The sequence below is a fragment of the Alexandromys fortis genome, unplaced genomic scaffold (genome assembly GCF_014885135.2).
Source record: "Alexandromys fortis isolate MF-2015 unplaced genomic scaffold, M_Fortis_MF-2015_v1.1 scaffold_2_1_26212458, whole genome shotgun sequence".
Lineage (NCBI taxonomy): Eukaryota > Metazoa > Chordata > Mammalia > Rodentia > Cricetidae > Alexandromys > Alexandromys fortis.
Genome location: NW_026067930.1, coordinates 11,085,528 through 11,106,174, shown reverse-complemented (window position 1 = coordinate 11,106,174; position 20,647 = coordinate 11,085,528). Strand labels below are relative to the sequence as shown.

The 20,647-nt window shown below is 43.7% G+C and overlaps 1 protein-coding gene across 10 annotated transcripts in view; it reads right to left on the bottom strand.

The window, feature by feature from the left end:
* Positions 1-20,647, bottom strand: part of Asap1 (ArfGAP with SH3 domain, ankyrin repeat and PH domain 1) — a 283,124-nt gene that overhangs the window by 32,085 nt on the left and 230,392 nt on the right. For 9 of the 10 annotated variants that reach the window (XM_050145405.1, XM_050145409.1, XM_050145407.1 and 6 more), the window contains 9 exons: positions 18,338-18,386; positions 12,566-12,729; positions 11,440-11,573; positions 9,789-9,880; positions 6,645-6,831; positions 6,203-6,288; positions 3,413-3,528; positions 3,221-3,288; positions 1,302-1,409 (listed from right to left, as the gene is read on the bottom strand). In XM_050145405.1, coding sequence (XP_050001362.1) covers positions 1,302-1,409; positions 3,221-3,288; positions 3,413-3,528; positions 6,203-6,288; positions 6,645-6,831; positions 9,789-9,880; positions 11,440-11,573; positions 12,566-12,729; positions 18,338-18,386 — 1,004 coding nt within the window. Of the gene's footprint in view, positions 1-1,301; positions 1,410-1,528; positions 1,668-3,220; positions 3,289-3,412; positions 3,529-6,202; positions 6,289-6,644; positions 6,832-9,788; positions 9,881-11,439; positions 11,574-12,565; positions 12,730-18,337; positions 18,387-20,647 lie in introns of those variants that run through there. The other variant, XR_007592334.1, reaches the window with a different exon arrangement.

Genomic DNA, 20,647 nt, shown 5'->3' with positions numbered 1-20,647 from the left:
CCTCTTAATTCATTCCCAGCATGTGATCTCTTCCCCCATCTCACTGTATATACTAGAGCAAAGGCTGGTGGGAAACTGAGTTCAGCTAACAACCCTTTGCTGGTTTCTGACTGCTTAAGGTTGGGCCTAAAAAAAACCACTCCTGACCTTGCAGGGCACCTCTTCCCCTTTCCCCTGGGGATGTTTCTCACTCACAGCAAGAGTTGATTTATCTTCCCTACTTTTCTCTGGCCAATGTCCACTTCTCTCAGAAACCTGAGTCTAGTGTTACTTCCTTGATGAGATGATCAGGGCTCACCAAGGCTGCAGATCTAGAGCTCAGGAAGCCCCCGACCTCTCACTGTGACAGGTACATTATCATCAGAATTATCACGTCTCTCCTGAAATGGGAGCTTTGGGACCTCTGCGTCTGAACATTCCTTACTTCCTGCTCGGCACACAGGAAATGCCTGGCACACACGTGATAAACATGGCCAACTTTTGGAGGTACTTCAATACCATCAATGAGAGTCACCGGGACCTGGGCTTCAATCCTAGTGATGGTCTCTGTCACTAGAAAGCTTCAGAGATGTCAAGTCCTCTTTGTGTCTAAGTTTTCTCTGAGAACAATAACCACATTCCTGTGAGTTTCAGAAAAGACAGAGTTGCCAGAAAAATATTTAGTTCAACTTAGACCACATGTAAGTTCTTCATAAGTGACAGAAGTATTAGTTAGCTGTTTATAAGGCTAATTCTATAACTTAACTAGGCTACAATGGTCTAGTTAAACATCAGTTTAGATGTAGATCCCCTCCCCCACAAAGTTTCTCTATGTAGCCTTGGCGGTCCTGGAACTCACTCTGTAGATCAGGCTGGCCTCGAACTCAAAGAGATCCACCTGCCTCTACCTCCCAAGTGCTGGGATTGAAGGTGTGCGCCACCAATGCCTGGCAGATGTAGCTTTTAAACCAGTAGGATTTGGACTACCTTCCAAAATGTCAGTGAGCCTCATCTAGTCAGTCTTAGAGCTGAAGAAAAAGTGACCACAGGTCCCTAAAGAGCAAGGAATTTGGCTTCCAGAACCCTTTCAGCCTCAACTCTGTCACATCACCACTGCTGGACTTGCAGCCTGCTCGCCGGTCGGTCCCTCAATTGCATGTGCCATTTCCTACCAATGACTGTTTATTTCTCATCTTTCCATAGGTTCTGTTGTCTAGCTGTGAAGTGGCACCCAGCAGGGCCCAAGTCAATGTATTTCATAGACAGCGGCTCAGGAACTCTGGAAGGGCGCAGCCCTCCCAGGCATGCACCCTTGCACTCACTTTGTCATCCAGATCATCATCACTTTCATCCATTTCGTCTTGCCGAAGATTCCACTCATACTCCACGTGGACATGTGGGTTGAACTTTCCGGATTTAGCCTGGGAAAGCTGGAAGGAAGAGCAAATGCACACCAGTTAATGTAAATGCTCAAATACTCCGATACACAAGCACCCCCTCACTTGTTCCCAAAGGATCAATGACATGGCCCAGTGGGCCCCACTCTAACCAGACAAGTTGGGAGGCTGCATGACTGGCTCTGGGACTGTGAAGACCTATCCACTGCTGGAATCTTTCTGAGTCTGACTGCATGATTTTCTCCAAAAGCAAACGTTTCCTTACTGCAAAGATCCTCAGAACTTCAGATTCTGGATTGGGAAATAAAATCAAGAGGCATCAGGTTTATGAGAAAGAGTTGGAAGTTTGAGCCAATCTGTGGTTCTCCTCTAGTTCATGAAGTGTGGGTAGAGAAAACGGTCTCAAAGGACCTGTACAAAATACAGGTACTGGAGAAATGGCTCTTGCTGTGCCTGCAGATAACCTAGGTTTGGTTCTCAGCACCACAATGACCTGTAATTCTAGTTCTAGATGATCCAATGCCCTCTTGTGGTCACTACAGGCACCAGGCACACAAGTGGTACTTAGACATACATGTAGGAAAAACACCCACACACATAAATTAAAAATAAATAATCTTATGGGATAATAAGAATACAAAATACAGCCAGTGAGTGCGGAGCAAGGCCTGGTACTCGGGAGGCTGAGGAAGAAGATTAGAAGTTTGAAACTATCCTCCTCATCTTCATTTTCCTCCTTTCTCCTTTCCACTGCAGTCTCCCACAATGACTCAACCAAACAAAACAAGAAAGAAACAAAAGTATCAAAAACAACAAAAAGTACAACTGCCAGGCCTCGAATCTGGCACTCTGAAGAAATTTAAATTCAGTGGAATTTAATGTCTTTTCCTACCCTTTCTTTCCCATGCGCTAGGGCTGCAGCATCTGAAATGCAATTATTTTTCTTATTACAATGCCATGCTATAAAGCTCAGATTTGTTTTAGACTTGTGATCTTCCTACTTAATCCTCCTAAGTGCTTGGATTATAGGCACACACCACTATTCCCAGTCCATTAAGATAAATTTAATTTTCACTTAAAGTCTTAAAAGGGTGGAAACTTGGGTATGGTTCTGAGAGGCAGGGCACTTGGGAGGTGATGGGGATTAGATAAGGTTATCAGGAAAGAGCCACTAATGGTGACTTTAGAAGAGGGACAAAGATCAGGCATCACAGGCACTCCCGTGTCTCTCATGTGTGATTAACTGCGAGAGGAAAAGGGCCGCCACAGACGCAGCCTCTCTGCTCTGAACCATGGGTCCAAACAAACCTGTTTTCTTTACAGCTGGTCCAGTCTGTGATTTATGCTGCCAGCAACAGAGAGCAGCCGTTATACACTATGGCTAAGAGAACCACGCTTATGTGGAGGTACAGAGTATTAGCCAAGAACTAGTGGGGTGAAAACGCTGAGTGTGTACAGAAGGCTGGGAAGCAGGAGGGAGGATGGCGCTCAACATGCAGAGAACCATTACACTCAATAGCCTACTTGTCTAGTTTTTGAAAGTGACTCCTTAAATAATTTCTTACCCTTAGCTGCAAAGCAGCAGACATCCTGGCAAATACAAAGCCTGGTCTTAATCCCCATCCCCACCAAGGCCGTTCACCTCCAGTGTGACAACTGCAGTTAGGACACAAATCCATGGCCTCTCCACCCTTTCAAATGCACCTCAGTAGGTTTCCATATTTTTTTATTTAACGTTCAGAAATAAAAGAAATTTGCTTCATTTTTTCCCAATTTCAGTCTTTCAGAATAACATTTCAAAGGCTACTGATGTCTAACAAAGCTCCCATCATAGTTTTGCTTACCAGATCTTCACACTGGGTAGCCTTGAGTCTCTTGGCTATATCCAAGGCAGTTTCTCCATTTTGGTTAACTGAAAGAGTGAAAGAATAAAGTCAGTTAATTATCTAGGATACCATCCGAAGAAGCAAGGAACATTAAGTGTGATGTATGTGCAGTCTCAGTCCTGGGGAACGTCCGAGAACGGCCGCACTCACCAATGTCCACGGTAGGCTTGCTCCTAAGCAGCAGCTTCAGACACTCCGGCTTGCCATACATGCTGCAGTAGTGCAGAACTGTATTCCCCACAGACGTCTGCTTATCGAGGTTCCCACTGATAGAGTGCAATATTATTAGAAAGAGAGCTACAACAACTGAAAAGAGCGTGAGCATCGGTCCTCTCTCATCTGTGAGGTGTATGCACGTTTAAAAGCACAAATAGTGGTAAGCTCTGTTTCTTGTTTTTTCCCCTAAACCTAGCAGATCATGCATATACCTATGGACACATTATAAAGCAGGTCTCATAAAAGATTAATCATAATAATAAGACGGAGTAATAAAATACTACAGTGAAAGCTATTTGAGATGCATGAATTGTTTTTCTGAGATTTTCCATTTACTTCTATAGCCCATATGTGATTATGGGTAACAGAAACCTCAGAAAGGGGAACTGCATATAGACACAGATATACTCTAACACCTCTCTGTCTCTTCCCCCCCCCCCCCTCTAAGATAGGGTCTCACAATGCTGAGACTACCTTTGAACGCCTATGTGGCTCAGGGTGGTTTTAAACTTGCGATGCCCCTGCTATACCCGTATGTTGAGATGGTAAGTGTGCACTATCATACTTGGCTTCTTCACATCTCCCCGCTTCCACCCACCTCCGGGGCTCAAGGCCTTGTGCAAACCAGGCAAGCACTGTCAACTGAGCCATATCCTCGGCTATACTAGCATTTAGGTATTTTCATGTTAGTGTATGTACGAAGGTCAGAAGAAAATTTGTGGGAATTGGTTCTGTCCTTCTATGAGGGAATGTCTATGGGACAGCTTCTTGATTAATGATTGGTGTGGGAAGGCCAAGTCCACTTTGGGCAGTACCACCTGTGGGCAGGTGGTGCTGAGTTTTATAAGAAGGCCGAGCAAGCCATTAAGCAGCATTTCTCTGTGGTTTCGGCCTCTGCTCCTGCTTGACTTCCTGTCTTGGCTTCCCTGGTGATGAGCTGTGATAAGGAAGTGTAGGCTAAATAGCATGTTCCTCCCAAGTTACTTTTAGTAATGGTGTTTATCACAGCAACAGAGAGAACACTAGGACATGTGAGAGGTTATTTTGGCTGTTATTTTTTGTTTTGTTTTTTCAAGACAGGGTATTTCTATACAGTCCTGGCTGTCCTGGAACTAGCTCTTGTAGACCAGGCCAACTTTGAATTCAGCGATCAGGCTGCTTCTGCCTTCCAAGTGCTGGGATTAAAGGTGAGTGTCACCACCACCTGGCTAACTAAATTTATTTATGTAAAACTCTGTGCTGGCACATGCCACCAAACACGTGACAGTATGGTGATATCCTTACTCTGAAGGCCTGCCTCTGCCTTGGTGTGTGAGGGTAACAGGAAGCTGTCGGACATTCTGGACTCCGCCATTCCCTGCCCACTCTGTGGGTGGCGCAGTGAGAGCCTTCTTTAAGAGACTAACATGTCATCAGGCTTGATGGCTTTGCCTTTAGCTGCTGCGTCATCATCTTTCCAGAACTAATCATTTACTTCTTAATCTTTTTATTTTTCCCCCTTTCAAGTCAGGGCCAAATATGGCCCTGTGTATTCCAGGCTGGCCTTAAACTTGTGGTTCTCTTGTTTTTGTCTCCCAAGGAGCTGGGACTACAGTTATGTGTCAATGAGCTTAATCTTATAACCATGTGCTAATACTAAACTTAAAGACCACACAAACAGACCATCTGTGATGTTTCTAACATTACATCTAATCTGTAAGATACAAACTGAAAGTAACAGCACTGACTGTCTACTGTGGAACAGACACTGTTGACTGTTGCTTAGTTTTGCTTTTTTTTTATTTTCTCTTTTCTTCTTCTCCTTCTTCTCCTTCTCCTTCTCCTTCTCCTTCTCCTTCTTCTTCTTCTTCTTCTTCTTCTTCTTTTTTCTTTTTTCTGAGACAGGATTTCACTGTGTAGTCCTTGCTGTCTGGAACTCACTATATACACTGGCTGGCCTTAAATGCAGAGATCTGCCTGTCTCTGCCTCCATGTCCAGCCTTCACTTAGCTTTTATACATAGTACCTCATTTAGTCTTCACACCTGCCTCGCAAGGGACTATCAGAGAGTAGCTTCTACCTTACAGAAGAACAGTACAAGTCAAGGAGAGGCTGCGTTGCTCCCTTACCCAGCTTTACAGAACAGGGGTTGGGGCAGGCACTCTCTGGAGACAATACTCTTAGCCACTATGCTGCGTTAGCTCTTAAAAGGGAAGCTAGGCCTTTACCCAGTTAGGCCGTGTCCATGTACTAGTCTTCCTACGTGAGTTCAACTTTCCTATCTGACTGCTGTTTTCTGTATAAGTTCTGCTGCTTACAGAACAGCCTAGTAAGGGTTGGGCAGGGACAAACCTCCGGCGTACTTCACTTGAACTGGTCAAGGCAGCTTTACATCAACCAAAGACAATGAAAACCCCTAAGTATGACTGACCTAAGCTGCTAAGTACTTTGCATTGATTAAGCCACGGGTTGGCAGTATGCCATATGTGGCTTATATCCTCTTTACATAAATAAAGATTTACTGATACACAGCTCCATTAACTCATTTGTAAATTGTGGTCTATGGTTGCTCCGACTGCAACGGCACAGATAATAGACTGAAATTGAGCTCTCGTGTCCTGTAGAAGGTGTTTTAACCAGCTAACCACAGAGAACTCTTGTGAGCTCTGGCATAGGTCCCACACAGGACTGGTTTGTGCTAGTAAAGCATTCTCAGTTCATTCAGACAAGAAAACAAAGCCATACCAGTTTTGTACAAGAAAATCAACCAGATGGAGAGATGTCTGGTCTGCGGTCCTGACGGCAAGGTGAAGGGCTGTCTCCCCGAGCTCCTGAGAAGGGAGGGCGGAGAGAAATGCAGTTATCAGGCCTCCAGCAGCTTCACTGTCAAGGAACCCCAAGCAATTATCAAGAGCATTTTCGTTCTGCAATTCTCTTAGACATGGTCAGCTAATGCACACGTATCTCATTAAAGATTGCTAGAAAAGTATGATCCCTCATTTAAACTCATGTCTTCTTTCTTCTTTTGCTGTTTTGAGGAAGGATCTCAGCTGTGCAGCCCAGGGTGGGCCTCAAACTTGTTTTGCTCTCCCTGCTCCTTCACTCCAAGTGCTGCCATGAGAGAAGCATGCCACCACGACATGCTCATTTTCTACTTTTTAATCCTTGGGCTTCTCTGAGGCCTTACCTGCCCAGGTTCCAGCAGTGGCTCCATTAGCTCCACCCCCTCTGCATAGACTTGGATTAGTGCAAGTAAGTCTCTGGACTTGATGGCCTCAAGCAATTCATTCAGCTTTGCTGAGGAAGAGGCACAGGTCTTCCTGGAGAACCGGTGGTCAACATACTTTGCAGTGATATATTCTTTTCGTACAGTCCTAAGAAAAACAAAATGGTCAGAGCATTTCTGCTTCAGAAGAGCTGAAAAACATTTCTCCTCCCGCTTCCCTTAATTAGATGTGCTTCCTCTCAAACAACAAACCAGGCTTTAGACCAAGTCCAACAAAGACTGAACAAGGAAATAGATATTGCTTATGTGTAGGTAATGCATAGTGACAAAATTAATGGGCACAAAGATCATGGCTGATTTCCACAGAGAAAACATGCTATGAATATTTCACATTAACAACATATGTGGAAAGATTTTAAAAGTTGAGACAAAAGTTCACAGAGCTTCATGAAAAAGATTTTACTTTTTGGCTCTAACCCCTATCTTTTAGGTGAGAAAACTGAAGCTCAGAAAGGTTGCCATTAAACCAACCCCACAAGCAAATATGGGAGTGGTACAAGGACAAGGATGAGTTGACTTCTCTGCAGAGGTTTCCTTTAGGAGTTAGAGCTGGGGACACCACGCCTGAAGTCTGAGTGGCCATGTGATATCTATCCTTTCTGTGTCCAAGGAGACTAAAGCAATCCTGGGAGACTGGGCTCCCTCCCAACCCCAAGGCGGACAACAGGGCCTCAATAGCCCAGTGGTCCCTCAGAGCCTCAGTGGCCTACAGAGGAAGACTGAAATGGAAGTCCACTCTCAGGAAAACAGATGAGAGCCAGCAGAGAGATCTAGGGTCAGCTGACATTGCCTGAAACCCCAGAAGCCTTCTGTCAATCCCTTGAGTGTCCCAATTATACAAGCTAATTAGTAAAAAAGAGAGATGAAGTTTGGGTTCAAATGCTACCTTCTACAGTGTACCAGCTGTGTTACAGCAGGGGAAGTATTTAAACTTTATGAGCTTCAGGTTTTTATCATTGGAAATGGAAACATCTACTCACTGGCACATTAAAGATCTACATGCTGGTTTTGAATTTACATGTATGCCTGAGTTTATATGCATCATGTGCTTGCATGCAGGTTTCTGAGGACAGAAAAGGGTACTGAATCTCCTGGAAATGGAGTTACACGCAGCTATTAGCAGCTTGGTGTGGGTACTCAGAACTGAATGTCTGTGCCACACTTCACACAACTGTGATTCGGTAACCACCCACTGGGCAGCGTCTGCCTTCTGGTATTGAGGGTGAGGCTATATGCAGTTAGCTTTCCTGTATCCTCAGCACAGAATCAGCACACTGTAAGTACGCGCAGAATTCAACAAAATACCACTGCTGCTAAGAGGCCTTCTGGGAGACTTAACTTCATGATTTCAGACTGAAAGTGCCCTGTAAAAATTTTAATACTTGTGTGAATTTGGTATCCATGGAAGCTTTGGTCAAATATTTAGACTGGTGTCCTTTCTTCCTTCATAGAGCCTCCCCAACCAGTGAGCAAGATTAATCTGTCTTCCTAGATATTCACAGCATTCAGGGGCTGAGGTAGAGTCTTCAGCATGTACAAAGCTCTGGATTTAATCTTGAGAACTCTCTAACTTTTTTTCAAGTACCAAAAATGGAATCTGGTGCCTTCTAAGCAAATGCTTTGCCACTGAGCTCATAATTCCTAGTTCCTAGTTCTTCTCTACTTATTAAATGATAAGTCCCATTTTTAAAGTAAATTTATTTATGTGGCTCAAAAGTAAAGTGAAAGTGTTATCAGAAAGTGTTTATCAAGAAGTCTCACACGCCTGCTCCTATGCCAGACTACACACTTTTATCAGCTCCCAGTGTCTTTCAAGTTCGTTATGCAAACATAAATTCCAATAAATGTGTTGTTATGGTTTGGATCTGAAAAGGTCCCCTTCTGGTTCATGTGTTGAAAGCTTGGTCTCTAGTCAGTGACAGTAACAGGCTACTGACCAGGCCATGAGGGCACTGACCTGATGGGTGGATGCACCTGTGGGCTCATGGTAGCATGAACTAATTAGAAGGGCTAGATGGAGGTAGTGGTGGCTGTATTATGTCATCTGTGAAGGGTATGGCTTCTGGGCCACTTCCTGCTCGCTCTGCTTTCTGGCTGCTGTGAGGTAAGCAGTCCCCCCCCCCACTTCCTGCCTTACCACCCTGGGCCACAGCACCGTTGCCAGCTGACTATGGACAGAAACACCTGCAACCTTTCCCCCTTAAAGTCTTTTTAATAAGGCGTACACCACGATCACACAGAACTTTGTATGCAAATATATTTGGTTTCTGAGCAGACAGTGGAGTAATGAGAAGGATTTAATCACCAAATTTAGCCACAAATCGGTTTTCCAATTTTGACAGTGGGTATATGTCCAGAGGGCAAGTGTCTTCTTCCCCATTTCCCACTTTCTCCTTTCCCAAAAGATAGTCTATTCTGGACTGTGCTTTTCTGTTCAAAATTTACCAACATTCTTGGAAATCACTTAACCCAGGCCATGGGAGTTAAGTTTTTTCACATCTGTATAGTGTTTCATCGCCTGGTAGTCATAGATTCCCTTTCTTCTGATATTTTTTTCTATCACACAATAGACACTAGTTTCAAGAAGTGTAAGAGCTGAGTTCTGGGTACTGAGATTTTAATCCTGGTAAGGAAAGCCGGCTTGTTTTCTTGTACTCTGTCATTTTGTATTCCCATTGAAACACATCAGACGAAATGTCAGCCTCCCCAGACTTGCTGAGTGGGTTGTTCAGCTTCTGCATCTTGGACAGTACGACAGTGCTCTCTGGCCACTGCCTTGACATGTCTTTTACCATAGCACACTGTGACTAGACATGACTGTCCCTGAGGATCTGCTCTACGGAGCTGGAATTCAGAAGCAGCTCCCAGGGCGGGTACTGCTAAGAAGCTTGCCTATTCCAGAGACATGCTTTACAATACCTTCATAGCTTGTTCTTGATAATGGGGAAGATACTGTAACCATTAACTAGTTCTTTTTTTTTCTTTTTTGGTGGGGGAGGGAGGGAGGATAGAATGGTGAAGAATTCATATATTCAAAATACTTACATATCACTTGAAGGGGTGGGCTTTGGTGAAGGGCTGGGTAAATTTGCTTCCATAATATCGTTAAAACTATTATTTCCTACATTCTTGGCCAGCTGTAATAAAACAAACAGAACATAGTGAACTCTCTACCACTGGTTAATAGACTCCTACTGTTTGCTTTCAATATTTTTGTCTACGTGCTTTTCTTCATCCGACTCTGAGTATACAAACTATCCCCTTTTCTGATTAGCAGCAATTTCCTGAGCACCTGTCACATGCCAGGCACTTATTCTCAGAGGTGTCCAGAATCTGGTGGGGTCAAGACAATCAACAATGTCTACAGATATTATGTGATGAACAAGACTTAATTCCCCACATAGTTTCTGAGGTCTCCGCATGGGAGTCTAAACGTATGAACAATAGCTTTTCACACAATACGCCAGAAAAGAAAGTAGATTATTCCCTTTCTGGGTAGAGATTAGGGTGCTGTGGAAGACACTTTGCTTCTGGACTCAGGATTGTTCCAAGAAAATGTTTGTGTCCTCTAGAAAGGCCTTTTGTCATATGCACAATTCTGAGATTCATGCAAAGCTCAAGAGACATCTATGCGAACCGTCTTTGGGTAGAAAAGCCTTGGGTTTCTTGTTCAGTGATTATTTAACACTTGGACTTTCTCATCTCTGGTGGAAGATTAGCTCTCACGTCTGTAAGCAAAGGGCTGTCATGGCACCATTTCTATACTGAGGAGAATGTGTTCCAGGGCTCATTATGACCAAGACTGTTTTCTGTAAAGTGAAACGGAAAGTACAATTTCCTACTTCCTAAATGAATAGGTTCATAAAACACAAGTAGCTGCTCGGGTGGCAAGAGCTGCAGTGGAGTGGCTACTGCCTTGCCTTTTTGGTGCTCCTATGCAGATAAGCCTTGTGCTGAGCTGGGTCTATTGCTCTCCTGATCCTCAAGAGAGACCTTTCATCTCAGTTCTGTTTCACTTAAACAAATTTCATTCTTAGTCTTTCACACTAGGGTTAAATTATTCATAGCAAGAACCCTGGCCACAGGTTTTAATGGGGGGAGCCACCTGGGCTTTTCATTACAATTTTCAGTGTATCACAAGGACCAGAGGAACTATACAAAGATTTCAAATTTGATGAGAAACTGAAACGAAAAACACATATAAGTATTCATAGCCTTCATATTTTTCAAGTTTATAAAGCAATTTATTCCATCAGTAGCTATGTAAGTTAGGCTACGGAGTAACTGGGTTTTGTGACACTAGGTAACAGGTCATATGTAACTTTACAAATACGCAGTAGCAAAGATTAAACTGGGAAAAGCTTTTGTTGCTAGTTTTAATATAAGTCACTAAGTATACTGCACACATGCTTTAATTGCCATTGTAGTGAACTGTATGAAAACTAATCCCTAACGGAAGAAAGGAGAGAAGCCCTTCCTGAGGGGACAAGTCCAGCATGGACTACTTTTTTTCTTAAAAAGGAAACAGAAATAAACAGTAAACATTATATAATCACATAAAATTAAATCCTACGTGTTTAGGCAAGTCCATTGCATTTGATAATTATTTGTAGCCATTAGAAAAAACACTCTTAAGAGGAGTATGTTAATGTTTTAGACAATGAACTTTTCTTCTAAAGTACAGGGCAGAACTTACCAAGAGTTCAGAAGTTCCTAATTTGTCTAGTTCCAAAGACTGAATGCGAGAAATGTGAACCCCCATTTCCCTATGGATTCCAGAACATTCTATACAGGTCAAAATACCCAAGTTGGTTGAAAGCCATGTGGGTTCTGTGGAAAACATTTCATGAAAAAAGACACGTCATTCAGAGTGCTGGCTGCGGAGGAACTCACAGCATCAACCTTGGGAAGAATTAGCACAAGGGAAAGGTTAAATGTGGGAATCAGTATCCCTACCATGTGGTATTAAAAACCAAAATGGAACATTTATCCTTGTAAAAATTTGTTTCAGTCCTCTCCCTAGAGATCCTATGGAACATTCCCAGGCCTTGTGCCAGGGTTCCCTTCTTGCCCCAGTCACTCACACCAGGTGATGGAGCTGCAAGCCTGTTCAGTAGTGAATTCTACAGCCATAGTCAACAGTTAGGATACAAGTAGCTCTGACCCATCTTTCCAGCTTATTCTTCAGCAGCACCAGGTTTGCATTTTGACCTTAAGCAAATCACTTTCATGCCCCCATGGGGTCTCATCTCTGAGAGGAAGCCACTAGTACCTCACTGACACATGTTCTGTGAGGACAGCGTGGTAGAAAACACGGAATAGCCAGCAAATCCTTAGTGTACTGTGCTCCCTTGCCAATGCCCTGTTTTCTGAAAACAGAAGCACGAGGAGTGGGGATGCCTCCTTGGTACAGAGATCAGGAAAGGCTTCTCAGGGGATGGGGAAGTCTGTATCACATGCCAGGCGATTTCAAGCAGAGTTTTATCAAGTGAGTATCAAGGAAGGGCTTTCCTGATCCCAGCCTGCAGGTAAGACCAAGAATGATCTTGCATTAAACACTGTTCTGGCTGGAGTGGCAGACTGGGGACTTATAACACAAACACCATGTTCTGTCCTCATTTATTTAGTGACCATGAGGCACATGTACGGAGATGTAGCCATCTTGATGAATAGGTTGTGAATTATCCCTGTAAGGAACCTGAGCTGGGTGTATGGCTAAGTTTGCCTACAAACTGCTAAGGAATTTGAGCAACTGCTTCAATGAAGAGTACACAGAAAGAGAAAGGATGCTGAACCAGGGAGTCTGTGCACAGGGCAAATACCTGATGAGCCGCAATCACAGCAAATGTCGTTCCCAGGAAGCCGCTGTACATCTTCAATGATGGCTTTGGTCAGATCCTCCAGACTGTTCTCTCCTGTGCTCTGCTCACCACGGAAGGCCATGGTTAGGGCCTCTTCTTTGCTATTCGTCAGTACTGATATCCACCTGTGGTCAAGATACCAGAGGAAGGTAGCTTTCATAAGGGCACGGCCACCACTGTCTTCCTCCATTGGAAACCTACCTTCAAGGGGCACCCCTCCCCTCAAAAAAGACAGCAATAAAGTGAGAAGAAACCGAAAACTAAATTGGATGAAAAGTGATGGTTAGGATTGTCTGAGCACATGCGAGGTCCTAGATTCAATCATAAAACCACAAAATTCACATCACAAAATTCAAATCACACAAGGGGCTGGCTCAGAGGTTACGAGCACTGGCTGTTCTTCCAGAGGTCCTGAGTTCAATTCCCAGCAATCACACGGTGGCTCACAACCATCTATAATGAGATCTGGTGCCCTCTTCTCGTGTGCAGGCATGCTGACAGAGAGAACACTGTACACATAATAAAAATAAACTAAAAAAATTAAACACATATAATTATAGAAACAAAATAGTGGAAAGTAACATACAGGACAAGAGAGAGAGAGATGTCTGGAGTAGATGACACACAGATAGATAGAGGGCTGGAACAGATGATGCAGAGAGAGAGAGTGCCCGAGTGGATGACAGAAGGATGCTGTAACCGAGGACCTGAACGAATACACAGGTGCTTTCGCTCTTATGTGGGCAGGATGAAGGGGTGATTGACTGGCAAGGATTCATAGAAAGCACAAGCAGTACAAGGATGATAAGAAATGGTGACTGGTGAAAAGTGTTCAATACAGACGGAGTCTGCTCTCTGGCAGCCTGTAGCTGCAAAGACATTTAACAGTGAAAATGAAGGGTACACTAACAGCAGCCGGGAAAGGAGCATAGTAACTAGGAAGCATGACACACAATTTGAAGAATGCAGCTATGGGAGTTAAATTTGAAACAACCTCCAAAGGCTCCCATTTGAACACTTACTCTTTGAGGTGCTGCTGGTCAGGGAGGTGGGGGAACCCTTAAGACACCAGATCTAGACACCGTAAATGGGTCACTCAGGCCTTGAAGGTGATACCTGGCTTGGGTTTTGGGTGGCGTGTACCCCTCCCCCTCTGTTTCCTGATCTGTAAAGACACAACCTGCTCCCACTTCCATAGACATCATGCCCTTTCTGCTATGGTGAACTCTTCTGACCGGAAGCCAGGCTTCTGTTGAGAATTTGTCAGTGATGGAAAGGCAACACAACACCACCAGGCAGGACTGGCAGCGAGATGCTTCATGCACTGAACAAACCCTGTTACCAAGCTCTGTGTAAAACGAGCAAGTCCAACAAGGAAAGCATAAAACGTACATTTTCAAATGCTTTTTAACGACACACTTATTTATTGTTTTTTGTTTTGTTTTCTTATGTGTGTGGAGGAAGCCCGCTCTCTCCTTCCACTGTGTGGGTCCTGGAAGTGGAACTCAGGTTGTCAGGTTTGTCAGCAGGTGCTTTTACTACTGAGCCATCTAGTTGGCTCTATCAAAAAAAAAAATTATGACACAGGAGACACTTTTAGAATATGTGTTGTGAAAAAGAGCTGAAAAACTTTTTTAAAGTCATAAAAACAAACTTACATATATGTATCAATTATACATTCATGCTTTTTAGAGAAAGTTAAAAAATGTTAACGAAAATGTGCTCTTCTTTTGGGAAAAACTGAGGAGGGTTGCACAGTTATATTCCCTTTCTGTAATTTTACAAAGATAAAATAAGTTTGCATTAGCTAGGTGGTGGTGGTGCATGCCTTTAATCCCAGTACTTTGGAGGCAGAGGCAGGTGGATCTCTGAGTTTGAGGTCATCCTGCTCTATAGAATGAGTTCCAGGACAGCCAAAGTTGTATAGAGAAACTCTGTATTAACCCCCCAAAAGACACCACCAACGAAAACAAAGAACCCTCATATTTTTTCACTAATGAGAAAAAAGCCCAAAATTTACTCTTCAAAAAGAAAACAAACAAAAAATATGGCCAACTCATTGCTTTTATACACTTATAACACATTGTATAAAATTGTTCTTAATAATAGGTTCAAGCCTGAGGCTACTGTTATGATGAAATACAGGGTGACAGAATATGAAGCAAAGTACTACTTATAAAACCTATGGAGCAAATGCAACAGCAAGAGATTTAAAAGCTTCACCTGGCTGCTAGGGGATATGCTTGCAAGTCACACACTTGGCTCTAGGTGGCGCTCAACTTCAGTTTGTTTTTGAGAACTATCCCAGCATTTTATTTCTATGATGACACAGAAAATAGAGCCCTTGGGAAGCAGGCTCAGGAGTGGGTGGGGTGTCCAATACACTTTAATTTACTTGGCATTTGTTCTTTTAGTTCTATTAGTCTCAAGTTAGAAAACAGAAATTGCATTTTAAAAAACTTTAGAAAATTATTTTAAATTTGTGTGTGCACAAGCACGTGCAGGTGCCTTAGGAGGTCAGAGGCATCAGATCCCCTGGATCTGGAGTTACAGGTGGTTTTGAGCCACAAAATGTGCTGTGGACTGCACTGTAGTCCTCTGGAAAAGCAGTACATGCTCATAAACCCTGAGCCACTTTTCTAGCCCAATTCAAGAAACCTGTTTCAGGAGGTTGATGGCAGCGCTTCTGGACTCTTACTGGATCCTCACTCTGAGCACAGGCTCGGCTTTGATTGCCTCACTGTGACACCTGGATACCCCACGTGGATCAGTATCTCTTAGGCGCTCGATTTGCAGAGTTTTAGAAACAGAATCCTCCTAGAGCCTCTACCTTACAGGTTAAAATACGTTAAGGCCAGGAAGACAGAGAATTTATGACTTATCCAAGGTCTTAAGTTGGACTGGGTCACAACATAATCTACACTTTCAGAGTACCCATTAGGCCATACATGTCTCTTTACCATGGACTCATGATTAAAAAAAGTTTGTCCAGATAACCAGAAAAATGTGCATTTAAGAACAATTAATTAGTTTTCAAAATAAATAATTCAAATTTAGTAGAACAGAATGGAATAGTTCCGTTTCACAAGGGCCACGAATCTAGTGATGGTGTGTGACAAGGGTCTCACGTGTCCCAGGCTGACGTCAAAGTAGCCAAGGATGACTTTGAACTTTTGATCCTCCTGCTTCCTCCTCCCAAACTGACCACAGGCATGCACCAGTAGACCTGTCTATGCCATGCTGGGGTCGAAGCCTGGGCTCTGTGAATGCTGGGTAAGCCCTTTACCAACTGAGTGCACCCCCAGCCCGTGACAAAGGAGCGGCTCTCAACATTCCCAATGCTGTGACTTTTAATACAGTTTCTCACGCTGTAGTGACCCTCAACCATAAAATTATTTTTGTTTCTACTTCATAATTGTAATTTTGCTATTAGGAATTGTAATGAAAATATCTGATATGCAGGATATTTGATATGTGACCCTGTAAAGGGTCATTCGACACCCCCATAGGTTGAGAGCCATTGTTTTACCAAGCAGACAAAAAAACAAAAACACCCTCCAAAACCAAAAAAAAAACCAGTAATAAATGACACAAGCTACAAAACTTAGTTTGAGTTTTTAAGCTAAAAAAGAAACTGCCACGTGCCAGTGGGGCTGTGTGTTTTATTCCACTCTCCAAGTGTTGTGATGTATGTAATCCCTACCTACTCAACTCCTCTGGGCGAGAAACTGAGGCCAGATCATGTCTGAAGAACCAAAGCCACTTAGACAGCAGAGTCTGGACTAGCATCCAGGTCTTCAGACTTCAAATGCGCACCTGCTGTTACCTGCCCCTTCCCTGGTGAGAGGAAATCTTTAATTTTACTGGACAGTTCACACGAGAAAGGAAGTCAGTGTTGCTATGTAAACCTGGAGGTAAATGATGAAGAGGGGAAAGAAAGCCCATCTTCCCTTCCAGAATATCCAAGAAGACTCAAAGTACAAAATAGCCAGTAACATCAAGATGGACTGAAGGATCAAGTGGTGGTACTACATGCTTTTAATCCCAGGAATCAGGAGGCAGAGGCAGGTAGACCTCGGATGTCAAAGCCAGCTTGGTTTATATAATGAGTTTCAGGGCAGCCAGGGCAATACAGAGAAACCCTGTCTCCAAACAAACAAACAACAAGAAACCCAAAGACTGATGGGAACCCTTTACTATGAGTTCCACATCCCACAGGCAGGAAACCTGCACCTAACAAGACCCAAGATACGGAAGGTTTGCGGTTGAGCTAAAAGAACAGGATAAAGGAGGAAAGAGGTTCCTTCCCTGCTTCAGGGTTCTCATTTGTCTTCCACTTAGGGCTTTGAGGACCAGGGAAGAGAGAATTAGGAAAAAATAAGTCTGGGAATTGTCTGGTTAAAAATGCTCACTTCCTGGGACTGTGAACATGGGCACTGGACCACTGTGTACTTGCTTAACAAGGCACAAGGTACCTCAGCACCTCTCTGAATCTGGAGTGGGTTGGGGGACAGCTTTCCTGGCATTGTCCTTTCTCATTCCTGTCCCTCCAGCCAGGCAGCTCTATGCCACAATATCAAGCCATCGGTTTCCTCCAGTGGGAAGGCAGAAAACACTTTTGTAGCTTTCCTGGCTCAGGCCAGGGTTACCTGTCTGTAGAAAACCATCTTTCAGCAGCGCCCTAAGAATTTGAAGTGTGTGCAGTCTGGATGCTCCCAGTACATGGGCCTCTTCTTGGTCCCTGAGCTGAGAGCCAGCACCATGTTATGTGGCTTGTCTCATCCCTAGGGCAGCGCTCCGTCTGCTTTAATATCATATTCTCTTAATTCTTGGCAGCTGGCTGGCCTTCATGAGCTCCTCTGTTCTTTTCTCCCAACTCGACCTACTTCTGGTCCATTTCTTGTTCTCTTTCAGATTCCTTTATCATTGTCTGAGATTGGGAAAAGTAAAATACTCCAGAGGAAAGAAGCATGGGAGGAGGAGAGGTAAGTGAAACAAATGGATCTAAACAGAACTCTGTGGCTCCATGGAGTTACGGAAAGAAAATAACAATGAGTTTCGGTAGTTCATGAAACTTGGTCCAAATTACTTATAAGAAATAAAGTTGTAAACACTTCAAAAATGGCTTAACTGACTGCTCTGACACCAACGAAAATAGCTGAGAACACAACAAACTGCCATTTGAACTCCAGGCAGGCTACCAGAGGGGAAAAGGAATGAAACTGACTTGGAGTGTAGCCCGGTGCTATGTGATACCCAACTCTTCCCACTGCACCAGGTTCTCTCTGACTGTGCCACGCTCGTCCATCAAGAGGACACGGCCAGTGTCTTCCATTAGAGCCAGCCTCTTCTGCTTCTCTCCCACGAGCAACTAAGCATCCAGGTAGTACCCAAGAACATCTCAAATGGTTCCCATTTGTGACCAAACATAAAGCAAGACACCTAATGAGGGATGAGCAAGGCTTGTTCTCAAGGAGCTCAGGGATCTATCTCTAAATGGCTGTGCATGGATGTGGACCAGAGAAGTCATGTGAAGAAGCAAGAGGCAGAGAGAAGGGAGCGACAATCCTAGTGATACTGAGGCTGGGGCTGAACATCCCTGGTGGGCAGGACAGAGGGAGAGAAGAGGAGAGTGTGAAGGTCCACGGGCAGGAAAGAAGTGTAACAAGTCACCAGGGTAGTTAATAATGCTTTAACTTCAAACCATTGCATCATCATTTTGAAAGTACTTACGCTACATAATCCTGCTCATCTTCTGCCTGAAAGTGGTATGTTCTATTATCTAAAACACAAAAACACAACATCTCAGAAGGTAGAATATTGGCAAGCATGCATAATGAAGTTTTAAAGTTCCTGCAAAAATATAAACTAAGAACTTAGTATTATTTTTATACCATTATGTATTAGTAGTTTAACAATTCACTTTATTATTTTCCTTTAAGTACAAAAGACTAAAATAAATGGTCACAAATATCAAGCACACAGTAGACATTTTTTTTTTTTAGACAGTCTTGCACTTGCTTTCTCGACTAAGTCTCACTTGTGCTGAGACTGCAGGCATGGCGAAGCACACCTGGTTGAGATGCTTCTTTGAAAGGCAAACTGAAGACGGGACAGGTCCTATCTGACCCATAGGGGTTTCAGTGGCAAACTGACACAAGACGGTACTTCTGCAAGAAAGGATTCCCCACTCCCCCTGATAGTCCAGCTGCTACAGGAACTTAAGTTGCACTCTTGGCCCTGAATGGGATGCTCTCTAGCTGAATCAGGATCCATGGGGGACAGGTTCGATCTCTGCCTTTCAGGAAGGCCTAACAGATACAGCAGACAGGGAAGTTCATTTTAAAAATGTAGGATGGTTCTAGTGCTTCAACATATTTCACTCTGGCAACACAGAACGCTTCCTCATGTGACTGCTCCAGACAGGCCTTCCCACTCAGCACCCTTAGAGAACAAAGTGCACTGGAGACTGTCCTCCTCATTGCTGGGTGACCTGGCCCAAGTCACCTAGCTTTCTTCCCTGTAAAATGGGAAACTGATGATCTTTTATGGAAATTAACAATATTATACACCTGACAGATGTAGAACTCAATAACTGACACCTATTAATAACTAAGTCATATAGTAATTGCCACCAATTATCCAAGTAATCACAGAAATCATAGGGAATCTGAATTGCACGGAGGTGCTGCAGGAGACTTAGCCTCCAGCCGAAGATCCTCACAAAGGAGGAAGTCATAGAACTTCGTCAGAGAGCTTTAAGAGCAGGACTGTGCATCCATGCTTCTACACAAGTCATCTGGCTCCCAGCCTGTCATGCTGGGCTTTAAGCTGGTGTTGCAGTATTTCAGGATAAAAAGAGTGGTTCTGGTCTATCCTAGCTATCTGTTTGGTTTTGAGGTGCTGGGAATGGAAGTGAGCATGTGCCAGACAGGTGCTCTCCCTTGAGTTATACACCCCTAGCCGAGTCCCACTGTTCGGTAGAGCAGCGTAGAAGGACTCCCCTCAGCTGCATAGTGTGTCAGCAAGTGCAGGCTACCAAAAGAGTACGTCACGCCACCTGCTGAACACAGAGAACACGGGACACAGGCAGAGAGCCGGTGGTTGGTCTTGCTCTCTCATCAAGGAGAAAAGCAAGTCCCACTCAGTGACAAAGTGAGGGGTGTGGTGCCAACAATTCAATGAGTTTCAAAGAAACTGTTGGAAGTAAGGGAGCTGATTTTTCCTTGAAGAGCCTGATTTTTTGCAAGGATGCAATGGACAAATCAGACGTGTTGCAATAGTGGTGTACCTGCACTTCTGCATCTACACCAGTGCTCCTTAATCAACAGGTGCAGGCTGGAATTGCCTATCCCTGTAGTGTCTGGGCTTCACATCAAGACGCATATCACTGCAGACTGATGAGTGACATAGTAATGTAATTAGAAAACTTGTCTGAGGGGACATTAGAAACAGTTTAATGCATAAGCTTAGAGTCTTACTCATTTTTTATGAGACAGGACCTCACTTTGCAGCCCTGACCGCCCTGAACTTGACAGGTACAACAGACTGGCCTCCAACTTATAGCTCTACCTACCCCTGCCTAAAGTACGCACAACCACACACCCAGTCATTCATTCACATTCTAAACGCAATCACACAGGACTTGCTAGGCCTTTACAGTGCAAACTGAGACCCAGGTGTTACAAATCCATAGATCCAGCGACTAGAGAAGCTGAGGCAGGATTGCTCGAATTCAAGGTTAGTTCTAGGGACAAAATAAGATTCTGCCTCAATCAATGCAATCCCCATCAAAATCCCATCAAAATTCTTCACAGATCTGGAGAAGACAATAATCAACTTTATATGGAAAAATAAAAAACCCAGGATAGCCAAAACAATCTTATACAATAAAGGAACGTCTGGAGGCATTACCATCCCTGACTTCAAACTCTATTACAGAGCTACAATATTAAAAACAGCTTGGTATTGGCATAAAAACAGAGAAGTCGACCAATGGAACCGTATAGAAGACCCTGACTTTAATCCACAAACCTATGAGCA